This window comes from Myxine glutinosa, chromosome 1, assembly GCF_964187855.1.
Source record: "Myxine glutinosa chromosome 1, kmMyxGlut1.1, whole genome shotgun sequence".
NCBI classification, from domain to species: Eukaryota; Metazoa; Chordata; class Myxini; order Myxiniformes; family Myxinidae; genus Myxine; species Myxine glutinosa.
Window position 1 is genome coordinate 3,301,902 of NC_136261.1, and position 19,799 is coordinate 3,321,700.

The 19,799-nt window shown below is 44.8% G+C and overlaps 1 protein-coding gene across 1 annotated transcript in view; it reads left to right on the forward strand.

Annotated features, from left to right (window-relative positions):
* Nucleotides 1–19,799, forward strand: part of RTTN (rotatin) — a 362,213-nt gene that overhangs the window by 135,452 nt on the left and 206,962 nt on the right. The window contains exons 18-22 of the mRNA XM_078776353.1: nt 6,058–6,209; nt 14,454–14,625; nt 14,855–14,954; nt 15,318–15,406; nt 15,805–15,922. Of these exons, the coding sequence (XP_078632479.1) occupies nt 6,058–6,209; nt 14,454–14,625; nt 14,855–14,954; nt 15,318–15,406; nt 15,805–15,922 (631 nt within the window). The remainder of the gene's footprint in view (nt 1–6,057; nt 6,210–14,453; nt 14,626–14,854; nt 14,955–15,317; nt 15,407–15,804; nt 15,923–19,799) is intronic.

The following is a 19,799-nucleotide window of genomic DNA, read 5'->3' on the forward strand; positions in this document are numbered from 1 at the left end:
TTTTTTGAAAATCCAAACATTTATTTATTTATTTATTTTATTTTAATGCCTGAAACACTCCCAGGCAATCACTGATGAAATTCCGAAAGTTTGACGAAGATCCGTTCAGCCATCTCTGAGAAAAATGGTGACACACAGACCAACTGCTCTCTCGTATAGTAGATGTGCCATGTGGCAAACTATAGAAAAGAAGGGACATTCAAAAAATCTCGTTTGCATGCTGGACTACCCTTGTGTTCTCGGGAGGAACCAATTAATGCTACAGAAAAGTTCATCTAAAGGGGCGCCCTTCATATGTCGGTTAAAACCCATCAGTACGTAAAGTTTTCTATGTACCTTGAAAACGAAAACGCATAAGATAATGTGCATTGCATGTGTGTGAAATCTAATTAGTTTAATTTAATAAAATTGGTATATACTATAAAAAAATTAAAAAAACACCTTTAGAGGCCATTTTTCCCCGCAAGCGGGGGTTGGCCTTTTTCGGGGACCGTGGTTGTTGTTGTTTTTCGGTCCCCTTTTTGAAGCAATGTTTTACGGCCGGATGCCCTTCCTGCCGCCAACCCTTTTTGTCGCCTTTTACGACAAGCAGGGAAGTTATGTACCAATCAATTATTGCAGACATATTGGTTGTGGTGAGGAGCTCCGAATTGCCTAGAAAGGACTTCGCACGACGGAGGATACCCACTCGGCGACTGGCTTTGGAGGCCAGCTCGGAAATGTGGTTTCCCCAGGAAAAGTCATGACAGAAAGCGAGATCCAAAAGCTTGAGTGGCAGAACTCAAAATCAGAGAATTGTCTGAGGAGGTCAGACACAACATTGTAGGCAATCATGGACAATCTCCAGTTTACAAGTCCATCTATACTCGGAGACCCAGGAGGACCCCACTGCTGAGAAAGACATAAGAAAGCCCGAATGGAGTTTTCCAAAACACACCTGAACAAGCCAAAATCCTTCTGGGAGAATGTCCTGTGTACATGTGAGACCAAATTAAAGCCTTTTGGTAAAGCACATCATCTCTATGTTTACAGAAAACAAAATTAAGCCTTCAAAGAAAAGAACATATTCCCTCCAGTCAAACATGGAGGAGGTTCAGTGATGTTTTGGGGTTGCTGTGCTGCCTCTGGCACTGGGTACCTTGAATGTGTGCATGGCATCATGAAATCAGGAGATTACCAAGGCATTTTGGAGCGCAATGTTCAACCCAGTGTCAGAAAGCTGGGTATCCTTCGAAGGTCATGGGTCTTGGAGCAGGACAATGTCCCCAAACACACTTCAAAAAGCACCCAGGAATGGTTCAAGACAAAACGCTGGACTGTTATGAAGTGGCCAGCAATGAGTCCAGATCTAAATCCCATTGAACACCTGTGGCGAGATCTGAAAACAGCAGTTGGGAGAAGGCGCCCTTCAAATCTGGGAGAACTGGAGCAGTTTGCACAAGAAGAGTGGGCCAAACTGACAGTAGAGAGGTGAAGGAAGCTCATTCATGGCTATAGGAAGCTCTTGACTGCAGTTATTTTGTCTAAAGGCCATGTGACCAAATATTAAGTCTCGGACGTCAATAATTTTGTCAATGCCATTTATTTATATTTTCTGATTTAAATGGATATATTAAGTTCTAAATCAAAAACAAAGGTTCTGTTATATTAACAGTGAAATAAAGAATCGTGGAGACCAAATAATTTTGTTAATTTTAACTTATTTTATGACAAAATTTTGAGTTATTTGAAAAAAGTGCAAGGGTGCCAATATTTTTGGCCGTGACTGTCGATGGGAGGGTTGTCCAGACGGTCTTTTCAGATAGACATAATGAGAGTGGGAGATTTGTCAGGATTGAGAGACATGTTCCACTTGTTTGACCAGTTTGTGATTTTGTCCAGGTCTGCAGAGAGTGAAGTGGCTGCTGCCTGCCGATCTGTGGGTTGAGATATGAAGTGGCAGAGAGTGGTCATCAGCAAAGAGATGGAGAGGATTTTTCCAGAGAGTCGGAGAGATCATTGATGAAGACCAGAAAAAGCACAGGGCCCAGAACACTGCCCTGAGGAACTCCAGCCTGGACAGGAAGAGGAGATGAGAGAATTCCATTCAGAGCCAAATATTGACCGGCCGGAGAGGAAGTCCACAAGCCATGTGTGGAGATTTCCATGGATACCATATATGGAGAGTTTAGGGGAGCAGGGCGATGTGCCAGACAGCATCAAAGGCACGAGATATGTCAAGGGAGACGGCTCTGATTTCTTGTTTGGCATTGAGAAGCTCCATCCATTGTTGAGACAGCAGAAGCAGCATGTCCAGAGTACAGTGAACTGGTCTGAATCCAAATTGATGATCCGAGATCAAGCCATTGGAGAAGAGGAAGGATTTAATATTGGAAGCAATGATGGATTCCATGACCATGCTGATGATTGAGAGCAGGCTGATTGGTCTGTAGTTGCAAGGATCTGTTTTTGCACCTTTTTTGTGTGAAGCGGTGATGTTGGCTGATTTCCAATCAGATGGCAGATGAGCTTGAGCATAAGAGAGAGTGAAGAGAACAGAGAGAGGGTGTGAAAGCGGCAGAGCGAGATTTTAGGACCGGGGCCCCCAATGTGATCAAGGCTGAAACTGTCTGGTGCAGTTGCAGAATCAGTGTCAAGGGTTGACAGAAACTTCTCCACCTTGTCGGGAGAGAAGGACACAGAGGGATAGATCCGTGTCGGGAAAGTGACAGATTGTGTTAGTCCCAATGAGTCGCAGAAGTCCTTTCCTGAGGTGCCATGGCATGTGCGAGAGGTGCCAACACCTAGCCAGCTGGCATGATGACAGTTGTAATCACCACAAATGAGGAAGAGAGAGTTGGGATGAGTGGAGAGAAGTTGTTCCATGTTGTCAGACAGCAAGGTGTAACTGGAGTCATCACTGTTTGGTGGATGGTACAACTCACATCTGAATAAAGTGGAGGGGTAGTCATAGCCAGAAGCCATAGCCAGAGGTACTCCTGGGAGTGCGGTGGAGTGAGGGCAGTGCAAGGAGAGCGAGGAAGAGATTTTCGATAAAGATGGCAACCCCACCAACAGGACGAGGCTCAGGTCTATCATACCGGAGGATGGAGTAACAAGGTAGAGATACTAAGGAATCAGAGACATCTTGAAGGAGGAAGGTTTCTGATGAGCAGATCAAGGGTGGTTTATGAGAAGCAACCTGTATGGAGAGATCGGTCAGGTTTGAGCGAAGGCCCCGGATGTTTGAGGTCCATACCGTTAAGGAAGAGGGAGGGGAGCATCAGATACAGGACGATGGAGGGGAGTGGTAGGGAAAGATGAGGGAGGAGATGGGGAGGTGGGGTTAGCTGATGACAGTGTGTTGGAGATTGCAGGAGAGCTAGGAAAAGGGGAAGGATTAGGACACAAGGTTTAAAGGTGATTGGATGAGGCACAGTGAGGAGTTGATTGAGGGGTGGCAGAGTAAAGTAGAAGGTTGGAGGAGGTGGAGGTATAAGTTGGAAGGGAGAGGAAATGGGGAGGATGCAGCTTTGAGGAGGAGTTAAGAGGGAACTTTGAGGAGGAAGAGGGGTGAGATGGCAGTTTTTAAGGGAAGGGGATGGGTGAGGGGAGAGTTTTGAAGGGGAGGGGGTAGTGGAGAGATTAGGAGGGGAGATTTAATAGTGGAGGGGTGAGGAGGGAGTTTTGGAGGGGAGTGGTGAGGGGGGATATTAAGAGGGTAGGGTGAGGATAGAGATTGGAAGGGAAGGGGTGAGGGGGGACATTTGGTGAGGGGGGAGTGTAGGTGGGGAGATTAGAAGGAGGGTGAGGGGGGAGTTTTTGGAGGAGAGGGTGAGGAGGAAGATTTGAGGGGGAGGGGGAGGGGGGAGATTTGAAGGGGAGGGGTAAGTTTGGAGTTTAGGAGGGGAGGGGTGAGATTACAAGGGTAATGGTAATGGAGGGGTTTAGAAGGGGAGGGGGGAGATTAGTGGGGGAGGGGGGGTGAGATTAGTGGGGTAGGGGGGGAGATTAGTGGGGGAGGTGTGTGTTGGTCGATTTGAAGGGGAGGGGTGAGGAGGTGAGTTTGGAGTTTTGAAAGTATTGGACGATAAATGAAAAAGAAACATTTATTACAAAGCGGGTCTCTTGAGATTTTCAAGTTAGAGATCCGGTTGAAAACTTTTAAGGAAGGAAGGGTGGAATGAAGGTGTGTTTAGAGAATGAAGAAAGGAAGAACTGTAAGAGATTGAATTTTTTTTCGAAATGGAAAGATTTAATGAGCAAATTGAAGACAGCCTTTTGAGGAGGAAGAAGAATAGCGATTTATAATATACAAATGAATTCAGCACTGCAGGGGGAAGTTTAAACATTTTCAAAGAAAACCGTGAACAGTCTGGGAAATTCCCTGAAATGAGGACAGGGAGGCTGAGGGGGATGATGAATTGCAGAACAGGATCAGAAGGAAGAAAATAAGAATAGGATATGAACAAGCCAGCTGAACAGAGAGTGAAATAACAGGGAGGTGTATAAGCAAATTGTTACTTTGGAAGGGTGGGCCTGCTTTTTATTTTCTTAGTTAATATACATATATTTTTTTGAATGTTAGGTGAAAGTGGATCTGAGAAAGAAGGAGAAAGGTTGAAGGAGTATGGTGAATTATTCACAAATTGTAAAGGTGAAAAAAAAATCAGCTGGAGAGAAAGGAGATATGATGGAAAGAAAATGGAGGGCGAGACAACACGTGGTTGCGGGCAAGGGAGTGGGTGTCATGAGGAGAGAAGGAAATTATTATTATCACTACTTTTATATCGATATGTATATTTTTTGTATTTAAGACATTCAACAAAGGGTAAGAGGTTAGGGGGGGGATCAGGAAGCGAAAAAAGGTAATCCAGAAAAAGAACGAACATGAATAAACAAAAGACCGAACAGGAGACTGGGCAGGCCCTGAGGCTAACCAGGCCCCAAACACGTATGAACAAACTGACCGACAAATACACAAATCCACACGAACTGCAAAGCAAGATCGAACCAGAAACACACAGTAAACATGTCATGTACATAGCAAAATAAAAACTTAACTTTGAAAAAAATAAAACTCAACTTTGATGGATGTGGATGAGCTGAGACGACACAACCTCACCTGTGGAACTGGAAGGGGAAGAAAGCAGAAGGCCTTCAAGATCTTTGGAATCTCTCGCTATGAAGCTGGGTCTGTGGGCCGATGACTCCGCTCTCACCAACAGGTTGGTAGTCGGTCTTCTTCCACCTCATTTCTGGTCTTGCACCCTCTGTCCTCTCTGTGCTCTGTCCCCCTCAGGTATCTGAAGGACGCACGCGATCCAACGGCAACTCCCTCCCAGTGAAGCTACCTAAATCTAGAACCACTGCTCACCTCCACTCATTTATTCCTCTTTTTCCCAACCCGTGGAACCGCCTTCCACACTCTGTTCAATTTCATTCTTCCCTCCAGGTCTTCAAGACACCTGTTCACCACCATCTCACGCCATCCCCCATCTGTAACCGCCATCTTTTATGCACCCGTTAAACCACCCACACCCCACCCAAAACTTTGCTTACGTATCTATCTTGTCCATTCCTTGCTTCCTTCCCGACCACTCATCGTTACCTGCATCCGTTGGTTGTCCGTCTGTCGACTTTCTCCCTTTCCCCTGCTGTTCCCTTTTCTATGTTGTGTCCTGATCTGTTTTGTGTCCCAGCTCTTCTACGAACCTAGACCCTAGACCTAGACAGTCTCTGCCAACCTCCATCATGGTGCAGACCACAAATCATCAATTGTTTAAACATGAGACTCCATCACATTCACACAAATTGGCTCCAACCAGATGAACTCCAAAGATTGAAACATGTCAGTATTTATTTATTCATCATAGAACACACCTTACTGTGTACACGAATGAGTGTGGCATGTAAAATGACGTACACTGGTTTGAGTAGATTTCTTGTGCATGATTGCCATCAGAAGCACTTGTTGCTTTGGGTACGTAAAGTGTTTAACACTCGATGTAATATTTATTTGTTATTGGCATTTTGGGAATCGTCTCATGGAGTCTTGCGATCTTATTGACCGGTTAGAGTTACTCGTGTGAGGACGGTGAGCTGGGAAACTGCATTCTCGACCTGAGTGCGTTTGAACTCTCGGAAGAGTCTCAAGGGGATGGTCATGTCCTGCCACCAACAGAACACCTTCGGGCATCCATGAGGCTGCTGCTCACAGGGAAGTCGACGTAAGTACAGCCATGTCTCACAGAGGCCTCTGTTACATCTTGAGCACACCGTAGCCTTATTTCACATTCCAAACTCAGCCCATTACAAATGAACTGCAAAATAAGCTGATTACCTCCACGTTTCAAAATTTAAATATTTTTATCTGGATCTGAGGTTTTTCGAAGCATTTGAACATGACTCGCATGTATGACGAAGACATGAGTAGACATCAATGTACTTTGACCTGCATTGTAAGGATATTGTACAAGCACGTATGAATACTTTTTATTTTTTTAATTTTTTTTGTATACTGAATCGAGGCTCGTGAAAGAGCTAACATCTACTTCACAAACAAATCATCCAGACAAACAAAATATATAAAAAGAGGGAGTGGAAGACAAGATGGGGAGAGAAGGGGATGCACACAAACACAACATTTGAGAGCAGGGAGATGTGTGGGAGGGAGAGGGCTTGGGGGGAGGAGGCGTGGGAAGGGGGGTGGGGGGGGGGGGATTGGGAGAAGTATAAAACACAAGGACACCAAGGACTTCCCGGACAGAAATTGGTATTTCAAAAAAGTGTATATGGGGTGAAATTAGCGGGGGTAGAAAAGATCAAGGTTTTGGATGGGGGAAGATAAGAGATGGTGGTGAACAGCTGTTTTAAAGACCTGGAGGGTGGAGTGGGATTGAAGAGAGTGAGGGAGTTTGTGCCAGAGGCGGGAGAAAAGAGGAATGAAGGAGTGAAGGTGAGCAGAGAGTCTTGATTTTGGCAGTTTAACCATAAGAGGGTTGCAGGCAGATCTTGTGCGACCTGTAGGAATATTTGGGGGACAGAGCCCAGAGAGAGCTGGGGGGGCAAGGCCAGAGAGGAGTCGGTAGAAGACGGAAAGACCACCAACCTGCCTGCGGTGAGTGAGTGAAAGGCCCTTGGAGTTAGCTTCATCGCGGGAGAGTCCAATGATTCTGAACGCTTTGGTTTCAACAGCGTGAAGACGAGCTAGGTGCGAGGCAGGAGCACCAGTCCAGAGGGGAGAGCAGTATTCCATTGAGCTGCGGATGAAAGCCTTGTATGTGGTGAGGAGCTCAGGTTTGCCAAGGAAGGACTTCGCACGACGGAGAATGACCCGTCGGCGACTGGCTTTGGAGGCCAGATTTGAAATGTGGTTTTCCCAGGAAAGATCATGGCAGATAGTGAGACCCAAAAGCTTGAGTGACAGAACTTATTGGAGAGGATTATTCAGAAAGTGGATGGGAGGGTTGTCCAGCCGGTCTTTTCGGAGAGACATCGTAAGAGTGTGAGATTTGTCAGGATTGAAAGACATGTTCCACTTGTTTGCCCAGTCTGTGATTTTGTCCAGGTCTGCAGAGAGTGGGGAGGCTGCAGACTGCCGATCTGAGGGATGAGGAATGGAGCGACAGAGAGTAGAGTCGTCAGCAAAGAGATAGAGAGGATTTTCAAGAGAGTCAGAGAGATCATTGATGAAGACCAGAAAAAGCACAGGGCCCAGAACACTGCCTTGGGGAACTCCAGCCTGAACAGGAAGAGGAGATGAGAGAAACCCATTCAGGGCCACACGTTGACTATGACAAGAGAGGAAGTCCGCCAGCCATGCATGGAGATTTCCATGGATTCCAAAAGAGGAGAGTTTGGTGAGCAGAGTGGGTGTCAGACCGTATCGAACGCACGTGATATGTCAAGGGAGACAGCTCGAATTTCCTGTTTGGCATTGAGGACCTCCATCCATTGTTGAGAAAGCAGAAGCAGCATGTCCAGAGTAGAGTGACGAGGTCGGAAACCAAATTGATGATCAGAGATCAAGCCATTGGAGAAGAGGAAAGATTTCATATCTGAAGGAATGATGGATTGCATGACTTTGCTGATAACTGGGAGAAGGCTGATTGGTCTGTAGTTGCTAGGATCTGTTTTTGCACCTTTTTTGTGCAAAGCGGTGATGTTGGCTGATTTCCAAGCAGATGGCAGATGACCTTGAGCAAAAGAGAGGGTGAAGAGAACAGAGAGAGGGAGTGAAAGAGCGGAAGAACAGGATTTTAGGACCCGTGGGCTGATGCCGTCAGGTCCAGTTGCAGAATCAGAGTCGAGGGTTGACAGAAACTTTTCCACCTTGTCAGGAAGAAAGAACACAGAGTCCAGGAGCAGCTGGGTACGACTGGGTACGGTGGGTACAGAGAGGGATGGGTTTGGGACACAAGATTTAGAGGCAAACACAGAGTTGAGGCATTCAGCTTTTTCACGTGCGGGGTCAGCCGTGTAGCCATTTGAGGTGAGGGAGGGGATGGAGGGGGAACAAACACCAGAAACAGATTTGACGAGACGCCACCAGGATTTGGAAGAGGGAGACAGATAAGAGAGTTCGGTCCTGAGAACGGAGAGATATTGTTTCCTGGCTCTCCTGAGGGTGGACACACACTTGTTTCGGGCTTTGTGAAAGGAAATGAGATTTCCTTCCATTGGATTAGCTTTCCAGGAGACGAAAGCAAGTTGTTTCTGGGCAATAGCCTCACCACAAGATTCCGTGTACCATGGATGGGGGGAAGGGTATGACAACTGAAGACAAGATGGGATAAATCTGTGCATGAGAGAGAGCAATTTACTTTGGAAGAATTCCCAGGATTAGTTGATGTCAGAGGCAGTAGAGATGGGAGACCAGTCCAGATGATTGATGGCTGCTTGAAGACCGTGCCAGTTGGCCTGAGTGAAATGCCAGGCTCGTCGACGCTGAGGAGGCTCTCTGAGAATGGTCAGAGAGATGTCCACTTTAACAAGCACATGATCAGATGAGCCGATTGGAGCAGAAGAAGAGCAGCAGACATTTTCAGGGAAGTTGGTCATAACCAAGTCTAGAAGAGAAGATGCTCCATTGACTGAGATCCGGGTCGGGAAATTGACAGATTGTGTCAGTCCCAGTGAGTCACAGAAGTCCTTTGCTGAAGAGCCATGGCTGGTGAGAGAGGTACCCACACCCAGCCAACTGGCATGGTGACAATTGAAATCACCACATATGAGGAAGAGAGAGTTGGGATGGGCAGATAGAAGTTTGTCCATATTATCAGACAGCGAGATGTCGATGGAGTCATCACTGTTTGGTGGACTTTACAACACAGATATGAACAAAAGATGGGAGCGAAGGGGAAGCCGTAGCCAAAGGTATTCCTGGGGGTGAGGTGGAGAGAGGGCAGTGCAGGGCAAGTGAGGAAGAGAGTTTTTTATAAATATAGCAACCCCCCCCCCCCCCCCTCCAGGACGAGGCTCAGGTCTATCATACCGGAGGAGGGAGTAACCTGGGAGAGATACCAAGGAATCAGAGACATCATGAAGGAGGAAAGTTTCTGTTAAGCAGATCACGTCTGGTTTGTGAACGTTAATTTCCCATATCATGAGTCCGGGCTTCAGATCAGAACCCTCGACAGACTTTTTAAAATTTTTGTATGGGAAGTGAAGGAAGGCTCGTGGAAAAGGTAGAAAACTGAATAGATCAGGATGCAACAGAGCAAAACAAAAGGAACAGCAATGATTGGGCACAGGTGTGGCACCAACACCGGGGTTGAAGGACAATACATAGGGAGACTTGGACAAATAAAGGTTGTCGGGAGGAATGAGTTGCTAGGAAGGATGCACAGGGTGGACAAGATGGGTCCAGAAGGAAACTCTCAGAAAGGAGAAATTGGAAATTTGGATGTGGGGGTGAGGAGGGGGGGGGGGGGGGGGGAAATTGCTCGTAACAATCGGCTATGCGGCCCCAAGCGAAGCGGCGAGGATAATATATCAGTCCGGACGCTAAACAGTCCATGTCGTGGCACCAGGAGTAGGAAGAAAACGAGCGCGAGTGGGAACATCATGGCGAACATACGGCATGGTGCGAACAACCGAAGGAGCTACCTGGAGGCTTTGAGTAGTGCAGCGGAAGCCCCGTTTGTGACGCTCGATGAGGCGACTTTGTTGGAGAGTATAAAAAACAACTTTGAACAAAGGGTCACAGGCCTCCAACAGAGAAAGCTCTGTGAAGTATGCGTGGACATACCATGCAGCTGGGGTGCGTACTACTAAGATAGACGGCTGCACCTTCCTCAAAAAGAGGCAGAGTCCTGCATCAAAGCGCAAAGCTACAGTGGTGCTGCCTGTCTCAAAGGAAAGATCGAAGCAAAACAGCAAAGAAAAATATAATGACAGCTGGAATGCTGAGGGGAGGATGGACGTCCTACGCAGAAGATGCTCTACATCTGAAGCGAGGGTGACGGGTGGTGCAGGAGACCGATTCATGGCTCCAACACAAACAGATACAAATGATAATGGGCAGGACTAAGAGGTACAGAGGGACAGAAGAGAGGAGGAGGAGGAGGAAGATGATGAACAATGTGATCTGGAAGAGGATCTGGCAATACGATAGAGGAGGTGCAATTGACACCAACTGATGACAGACAACTAATTTGACTACATAATAATAAACGCACAAAAGCACTAATCAGCAGAACAAACAAATCTTTTTTTAAATAATACCAAAATCAACCACACTGATAGAAATAAACATAATTAATTTTGCAGCAGCACTATTCATTCAGGAAAAAAGTGACAAGGAAACACCGCAATAACAGAACAGGTTCCACAAATAAAAACCAAGCACCACCATGGAAGAAATGACTCGAGAGATGGAGGGAGATGCTCAGAAAGGAGGCACGACAAATGCAGCAATTCCAAAGAGGAAATCAAAGCCCAAAAATTAAGAAGAGAATCCAGAAAATAAAAAACAAATATATAATTGAAGAAAAAGACCTGGAGGTAATAGTTTCTGAAAATAAACTGAAAATCAAAATGACAGCAAGGACAATAAAAAAACTGCGACGAGAATGACATGAGGAGAAAACAAGGCCAGATGTTTGAAAACGACCTAAAAAGATTTTACCGTGAACTCGGGAAACGGAAGCAAAATGTGTCATCCCCTCCTGAAAAAGACGAACTGGAACGATTCTAGAAAGGAATTTATTTAGATGGGAAAGAACACAACAACAAAAGAAAAAGAAAAAGCAACATCTTGAGGAAATGCCCCCAGTAATAATTGATGCAGAAAAGATAAGACAACAACTTGCAAAGATGGCAAACTTCAAAAGCCCCGGCCGAGATGGGATCCCAAACTTCTGGTTAAAGCAATTTGATGCTCTCCACGTTCACTGCACTCGAGCATTCAATGAACTTATCCAAGGGGATCAGGAAATGGATGAATGTCTCACAGAAGGTAACACCTTCCTCACCCCAAAATCTGAAGAGACCCAAATACCCCACAAATACCCGCCAATAACCTGTCTCCTAACAACACCCTCCAGGTCTTTAAAACAGCTGTTAACCACCATCTCTTATCTTCCCCCATCCAAAACCTTGATCTTTTCTACCCCTGTTAAAACACCCAAATCCACCTCTTTCAATCTCCAACTTCTTTCCTGAAATTCCGAGAAGTGTTCATTTGCTTTATACCCCCCCTTCCCTCCTCCCCAGCCCTCCCCCTTCCACAGATCTACCGACATCTCTGTTCTCCACTGTTGTGCTTGTGTGCTTGCCTCTCTCTCCCCTCTTGTCCCCGGCTCCCTTCATTGTATATTTTTGTGTCTGTGCATATTTTCATGGTTAATGTGCTGGCTCTTACACGAGCTTCGATTCTGTATACAAAAAATTAAAAAAACACACCAACTTTAAACAGGAATCATCACGGAAACAATGTACCACCACCTAACAACAAGGAGGCCTTGAGGCAGAACAGAAAGGATGTTGCGGAACAATAGACCACCTAAAAACAAAGTAAACAAGGCCATACTCAAAAATTGCAATACGAGAAGAACCAAATTGTCCACAGCATGGATTTTGCTCTTTTTTTTTTCTTTTTTTTTTTTGATTTTGCAAAAAAGCTTTTGACAGTGTCCCACATTCATGGATGATAAGGTGCATGCAAATGTACAAGATAAATCCCCAAATAATCAAGGTGATTGAGAAAGCCATGGAAATACCACATAGAATACCACACACTTCCTGCAGCACTCAGAAGGAAATATTGAAATACCAGGAGTAAAGATATGATGCAGGATCTTCCTCGGAGACGGCCTTTCCCCTCTCCTGTTTTGCCTGCACCTACTAAGTAACCTCATTAATGAGCAAGGACACGGATACACCTGTACATCCAATAAAAAGAAACAAGAAAGGTGACACATCTACTGCATATGGATGATTTAAAACGCTTTGCACCGAATGATGAAAAATTGGCAGAACAATGAAAATTAGTGAAACGGTTCACCGACGACATCCAAATGGAATTTGGCATAGATAAGTTTGCCAAGTGCACATTTGTGCAAGGTCGATCAACAAAAACAGACAACATAAAAATCGACCTCGATACAAGAATACAGAAGCTAGACAACGAAGCATCTTGCAAACGAAGCATCAAAAAATGCACAAAACAATTAACAAGGAATATTTGTGGAGAATGAGGCTGATCCTGAAAATATACCTCACCCCAAGAAACAAAATCAAAGCCATAAACCAACTGGCAGCACCAGTGTTCCAGTATAGCTACGGAATAGTAAACTGGCCACAAGCGGATATCACAAAACTAGATATCAAAACAAGGAAACTCCTCACTATCCACAAAATGTTATACACAAAATGTTATACAAAAACCAGTGCATCCCAAGAATGTACCTGCCGAGGAAAGAAGGGAGGTGTTGGCCTGATGGAACTTAATCAGGTGCACAGAGCTACAACTGTAGGATTAGCAGAATTCGTGAAAAGCTCAACAGACTACCGAATACAATTTGTAAACAAACATGAACACAACAAACCAGAAAAGGTATCTCTCACTCACTTTGAAAAAAAAAAAAACTTCCAAAAACAGGTGGGTGATTAGAAGATGTCACGTGCCAAACCGAAACAGCACAAAATACAGCCCCAACGATTGCAAAAAAGACAAAAGAAAAATATAAGATGAAATACCAGCAGATATATAGTGACAACTGGGAGAAAGACAAAAGAGCAGGGAAATATAAAAAATAGTTGGACAGAATTGGGATAGACAAAGGATTACTGGAATGGCTAAGAGGAGGTCAGATCAACTGGGATAGATAACGAATCATTAATGATTCGTTATCTATCCCAGTTGATCTGACCTCCTCTTAGTCAGAGAGGAGGTTATAATTATTATTAATGCCTAATAACAAGGACACTACACCAATGGATTAAAAAAGATGGTGGGACTGAGCCAGACGGACAAGTGTCGATTCTGCAATGTAGAAACAGAAAGCACGGGTCATCACCTATTGGGATGTAGAAAAACTCATGTCAGAACAGCTATACACCCAAAGGCACAACAAGGTATGTCGAGTAATTCACTGGCACATTTGCAGAAATTTCAATATCCCAGTTCCACAAAAGTCATGGAAACATGAACCAAAAGCAATCATTGAAAACAAGGACATAATGCTCATGTATGACCTGATGATCCCATCCAGCGTGAACATAGAAAACAAAGCACTGTGACCGGACATCGTACTGAGGAACAAAAATGAAAAGACAGCATGGCTGATTGAAATATCAGTACCCAGCGAGTTTGGCCTAAATAATGCAGAAATCAAGAAAATCAAGAAAACCCGTCACATCGCAGAGTTATCTGCAGCTCTTTGGCTTCAGGGTCAATGGTCAGGAAGCGGATCCGAGAGGCCACTCGTGACCCCAGCCAGCGAACCCATAACAATGCAGTACCCTCCATATGTATTGGAACAGCGAATTCAAATTTATTATTGCTGTATGCTCAAGAAATTTAGATTTGAGATCAAAATATGAATACGAGGCAAGAGTACAGAGTGTCAGCTTTTACTTCTTGGTACTTGTACGCATACACAGGGCCTTCAAAAGGTATTCATACCCCTTGACTTTTTCACGTTTTTGTTTCAGCCTGAACTTAAAATGGATTAAATTGAAATTATTTTGTCACCGATCTGCACAAAGTGCCCCATAATGACAAAGTGAAAACGTGTTTTTCGAAATTTTTACTAATTTGTTGAAAATGAAATACAGAAATATCTAATTTACATAAGTATTCAGCCCCCTGAGTCAATACTTCGTAGAAGCAGCGTTGGCAGTGATTCCAGCTTCGAGGGTTATTGGGTATACCTATCAGCTTTGCAAAATTGATGAGTATCTCGGATGTTTGATTGTGTATTCTCGGAGTGTGCCCCCTTGTATAATTCTCTGCACTTGCTCTTCAGGATCCGGGCTGTTGGGTGTCATCAGCTGTTCAGGCATCTCGTTGCTGAACCAGATGCTGCAGGTAAACGACCATCCGACCTCGAAGTAGTTCTTGCTGCAGCCTCAGATATCTTCCTCGTACGACAGCCGGTGCTTGCAGATGCCCCTGTACACTGCTCTGGAGTCATTAAGGTGTGGTGACCCTCTCTGTTCTCGATACCCCTGTACACTACTCTGGAGTCATGAAGGTGTGGTGACCCTCTCTGTACTCAATACCCCTGTAGTCATGAAGGTGTCATGTTAAAAGGGGGCGAGTTGATTTGCCTTGGTGCTACATGGATGGTGTGTACCTGCTGTGCGTTGTGCACAGTCTGCTGTGATTGGTTCCACATTGTTCCTCCTCTGATCTGTTTCACCCTAGAATGATGCCGTGAAGCAGGTCCACGCCGTGTTTGCTTCGAATGCTGTGGATATGACGATGCGAAAATCGGCCGCAGAGCAGCTCGCTATCATGATGATGGGTGAATGAACGCACCTCATCTAATCTGTTTGTTCATCTTTATAGTTGATGTGCAATCAGATATTGATGTTGCATTATCACAGTCATCAAAATTACTGAAGGAGGTGATAGTAATTTGTGCTGAAGGTTTGATTGGGCCTTTCACAGGAAAGAAAAAATTGTTGAAGCAGACATGATTGTAATTAGTCGTGTGCATTGAGGGAAGGTTGTAAAGTTGTAAGGGATTGTGTGCTGGCACAGGTGTGCACACACCACATCCACCTGGTGGTTCGTGACCTTCCATCCCTGGGTGTTTTGTGCATTTATCCTGAACCTTTGTATTGAAGGCCACGTGTCCGCCGCCCTTGTCATGGCGTGTTCACAGACTCTCGCCTACACGTTGTTCTTCGAGATTTGGGCACCGTGGAGGAGGTGTTGACCATACTTCATGGTGTTGTGAAAAAAGATGGCGAGGTTTGTTTCTATTCTGCAGTTCGTTGGGTGTTTTGCCTCATGTTCATTTACTCATCAAGGTGATTGATATGACAATACCGATGCATGAAGAGGAACCTATCAGCCAATTGGAGAAGTTGCTTCATGAAAAGCAACCCAACTGGTTGCCTCAAACATTGAGTATTTGTCAACTTGTCCTGGAAGTTCAGGACAAACACACAATTCGTGAGATTATGATGTTGTCTCCATGTGACATCCTTATGATGATGTCGTGGAATCCATGATGTCGTCATTGGTAGCAGTGCTTGCAAAGGTTCAATTTTTTTTGTTCTCAAGAATGAATGAAGTTCTTTGTGTGTTATGATTTAATTGTCCGACGTTATTAATTTTTTTTTTTTCTCTCGTTTGCTCCTTATTAGGTCCTGGATACAATGTGCCTGCCTTGCCTCACTTTGCTGAGACGCTTACTCTACAAAGACCCGAGCCTTCGGTGTGAACTTGCTCACCGATCGTCTGTGCTCCTCACCCTTCTCCGGGGTGTGTATTGTATCGCTCCGTAGTACAATTGCAGCACGTGGTTGTGAGTTTTCATTGATAACAGTGGAAAGGCTTTGCTGCTCATTCAGTGTACCCTGGAGATTGAGGCAGGAATTTAGAATTTAAGGGTATCGGCACACAGTGGCTTTGCCCGGCAGCATCGTGTGGAGGAATTGTGCTTACCTTTCAGCTGCTACATCGGGGTTCAGTTCACGACCCGACTATCAACAGTCAGATTTGTGATTTGCAGGCACGTTGTTGCATCACGAGATGAGTTGCAACAAGATACGAGGTTCTAGCTCGCGAAGCGAAAAGCAGGGTTAGGCATTCGGGTGCATACGTCAATTTGATTCATACAGCTGCATGAACAAGTAAATGTATTATATTTGCCAGATGTAGGGTGCCCCTTTATATGAACTTTTCTTGAGCATTACTTGGTTCCTCCCCAGAACACAAGGGTAGTCCAGCATGCATACGAGATTTTTTGAATGCTCCTTATTTTGTATCATTTGCATTTTCTCCGAGCTTTTGAATGTCCCTTCTTTTCTCTACTTTTCCACACGGCACATACCCTTCTATAAAGGGGCCTTTTCTATGCCTCTGGCATTTTACCCAAGATACATTTTAAATACGAACAAAATGCATTTGTTCATCGTACAATACTTTATTCAAGACGATATAAAAGACTTGAAAAAGTAAGGGGAAAAAATGATTCAATGCAGACGGGATTTGAACCCACAATACCCAGCTTGGTAGTCTGATGCTTTATCCATTAGGCCATTGAGCCAGCACGTTTGAGTTTAAAATGTATATATTTTAAAGGGGTATAAAGTGTGTATATATACAGTCATAGCCAAAAATATTGCCACCCTTGCACGTTTTTCAAATAACTCACAATTTTCTCGAAAAAAATAAGGTGAAAATCTAAAAATAAGTATTTCATCTCCACAATTCTTTATTTCACTGTTAATATTACAGAACCTTTGTTTTTGATTCAGAACTTAATATATCCTTTTAAACCAGAAAATATAAAGAAATGGCATTGACAAAATTATTGACACCCCCGGCTTAATATTTGGTAGCACGGCCTTTGGACAAAATAACTGTAGTCAAGTGCTTCCTCTAGCCATGAATGAGCTTCCTTCCTACACCTCTCTACTGACAGTTTGGCCCACTCTTCCTGTGCAAACTGCTCCAGTTCTCCCAGATTTGAAGGGCGCCTTCTCCCAACTGCTGTTTTCAGATCTCCCCACAAGTGTTCAATGGGATTTCGATGTGGACTCATTGCTGGCCACTTCAGAACAATCTAGCATTTTGTCTTGAATCATTCGTGGGTACTTTTTGACGTGTGTTTGGGGTCATTGTCCTGCTGCAAGACCCATGACCTTCAACAGAGACCCAGCTTTCTGACACCGAGTTCAACATTGCGCTCCAAAATGCCTTTGTAATCTCCTGATTTCATGATGCCATGCACACATTCAAGGCACCCAGTGCCAGAGGCAGCACAACAACCCCAAAACATCACTGAACCTCCTCCATGTTTGACTGTAGGGAAGGTGTTCTTTTCTTTGAAAGCTTCATTCTGTTCTCTGTAAACATAGAGATGATGTGCTTTACCAAAAGGCTTTAATTTGGTCTCACATGTACACAGGACATTCTCCCAGAAGGATTTTGGCTTGTTCAGGTGTGTTTTGGAAAACTCCATTCGGGCTTTCTTATGTCTTTCTCAGCAGTGGGGTCCTCCTGGGTCTCCTACCATAGAACCCCCTTTTATTGATTTGGCAACGGATGGTGCGAGTTGAAAGTGTCGTATGTTGTGTCTGAAGGTCAGCTTGAATCTGATTGGCAGTTGATCGAGGTGCTTGAGGGCAAGAAGAATACATTTCAATCAGGGCAAGAATAAAAAGCATCCCTTTTTCTAGTGTGGTATTTTACCACGGACCTCCAGCTAGAATGATTATAATGGGGTGAAATTGTTATCATGGACACCGGTTTCTCTTTTAGTGGGGCGGAATAGCAAACCTGTTGTGCTTTTGACACCACATTTGGCCCACATGTAAATTAATACATTACCAAAAAATCTGGATATTGGGACATTGCAGATTTGACGGTCATGGCAGCCATTTTACAAAATGGCCACCAGCAATTTCAATAAGTTATGTAATATGCAGAAATCTGAGGATCAAAAGGTGAAACTAAAGGTTGATTTACACATTGCCACATACACTTGCTAATGACACCAATTCGGTTTATTTGAAATACAAACAAGCAGGCTCGTCATCATTGGAAAGTACTATATGGGGCTACTTCGACAACGGGAGGGGCCAAAATACAAAAAAAAAATCAAAGCAAGTGTATAGTATCATGATGGATACCAAAATTTATTATGAAAGGGATAACCATTGCAGATAACCATATTATGTGGATAACCAAAAAAACAATGAAAATAAAAAAACCCATCAGAATGACGGTATTATAAAATATTTCGTGCATTTCTTCATTCTTATTTCATTCATCACTATTATACGGAAGAAAAGGTAATCTTGTTTAAACACTCCATTCATTCCATCGATGTTTTTTTGTTTTTTTTGCACGAGTTTTCAAGGCTGAATCATGTTCACATCCAGGATTAATAAACAAACTCCATTTCACATGTGCATGGACATGTAATTCACATATGTAAAATGAATAAAAAAACACAAATGGGAAATTGCCGAGAGATATTTTTTCGTTGTTATTTTAGAAGCTGTGTGCACGTACACTTTAAAGAAGTTTATTTGAAATCTTTAATTTTAAAAATGTCATTTTGTATGCTGTAACCAAAAGAGTAACTTTGGTTTTCGCAAGACAGAAAGGTGTCGTGTAATGTTCTTATTCACCGCTCAAGTCTTTTTTCCCAGGGACTTTTCCATTTGAGCTGTATTCTTTATATAGTCGGAATGTTTCATTCTTTAGAGTTTAGACGTAGTCACAATCAAAAGTTGCAATCAGGTACTCTGCACATGGGGGGAAGGGCGGAGCTTCGTTTACGTATCGCCACTCGCGTTTGTAAATGCTATCTCCAAAATGAATAAAAGAATGAGGGAACAGAACGCGACTTGCACGGGATGCTGCGCAACAAGGACATTGAAAGGTAATGTGTGCTCGGCAAACATATACAACAGCAGCTGCAATGAATCCGGATGAAGTGTCGGATAATATTGTTTTAGATTATCATTGTGGTCCAAGTCCGATAACGTCACCATGGGTGTACTGTTCTGCGAAACGTTTCACCAATGAATGAACAGGACAAGGGGGCGGATTCACACTGTGTTGCTCCAAGAGAAAAGTTCAATTACCTCTAATATTTGCCGTAACTGGCTCGATTGGAACTGCCGGAGTGAGGGGGGGGGGCGGAGGAGACTGGGGGAGGGAGGGGGAGAGGAGACTGGGGGACGGAGGGGGAGAGGAGACTGGGGGATGGAGGGGGAGAGGAGACTGGGGGATGGAGGGGGAGAGGGGACTGGGGGATGGAGGGGGAGAGGAGACTGGGGGATGGAGGGGGAGAGGAGACTGGGGGAGGGAGGGGGAGAGGAGATTGGGGGAGGGAGGGGGAGAGGAGACTGGGGGAGGGAGGGGGAGAGGAGACTGGGGGAGGGAGGGGGAGAGGAGACTGGGGGAGGGAGGGGGAGAGGAGACTGGGGAGGGAGGGGGAGAGGAGACTGGGGGAGGGAGGGGTAGAGGAGACTGGGGGAGGGAGGGGGGAGGAGACTGGAGGATGGAGGGGGAGAGGAGACTGGGGGATGGAGGGGGAGAGGAGACTGGGGGATGGAGGGGGAGAGGAGACTGGGGGGTGGAGGGGGAGAGGAGACTGGGGGGTGGAGGGGGAGAGGAGACT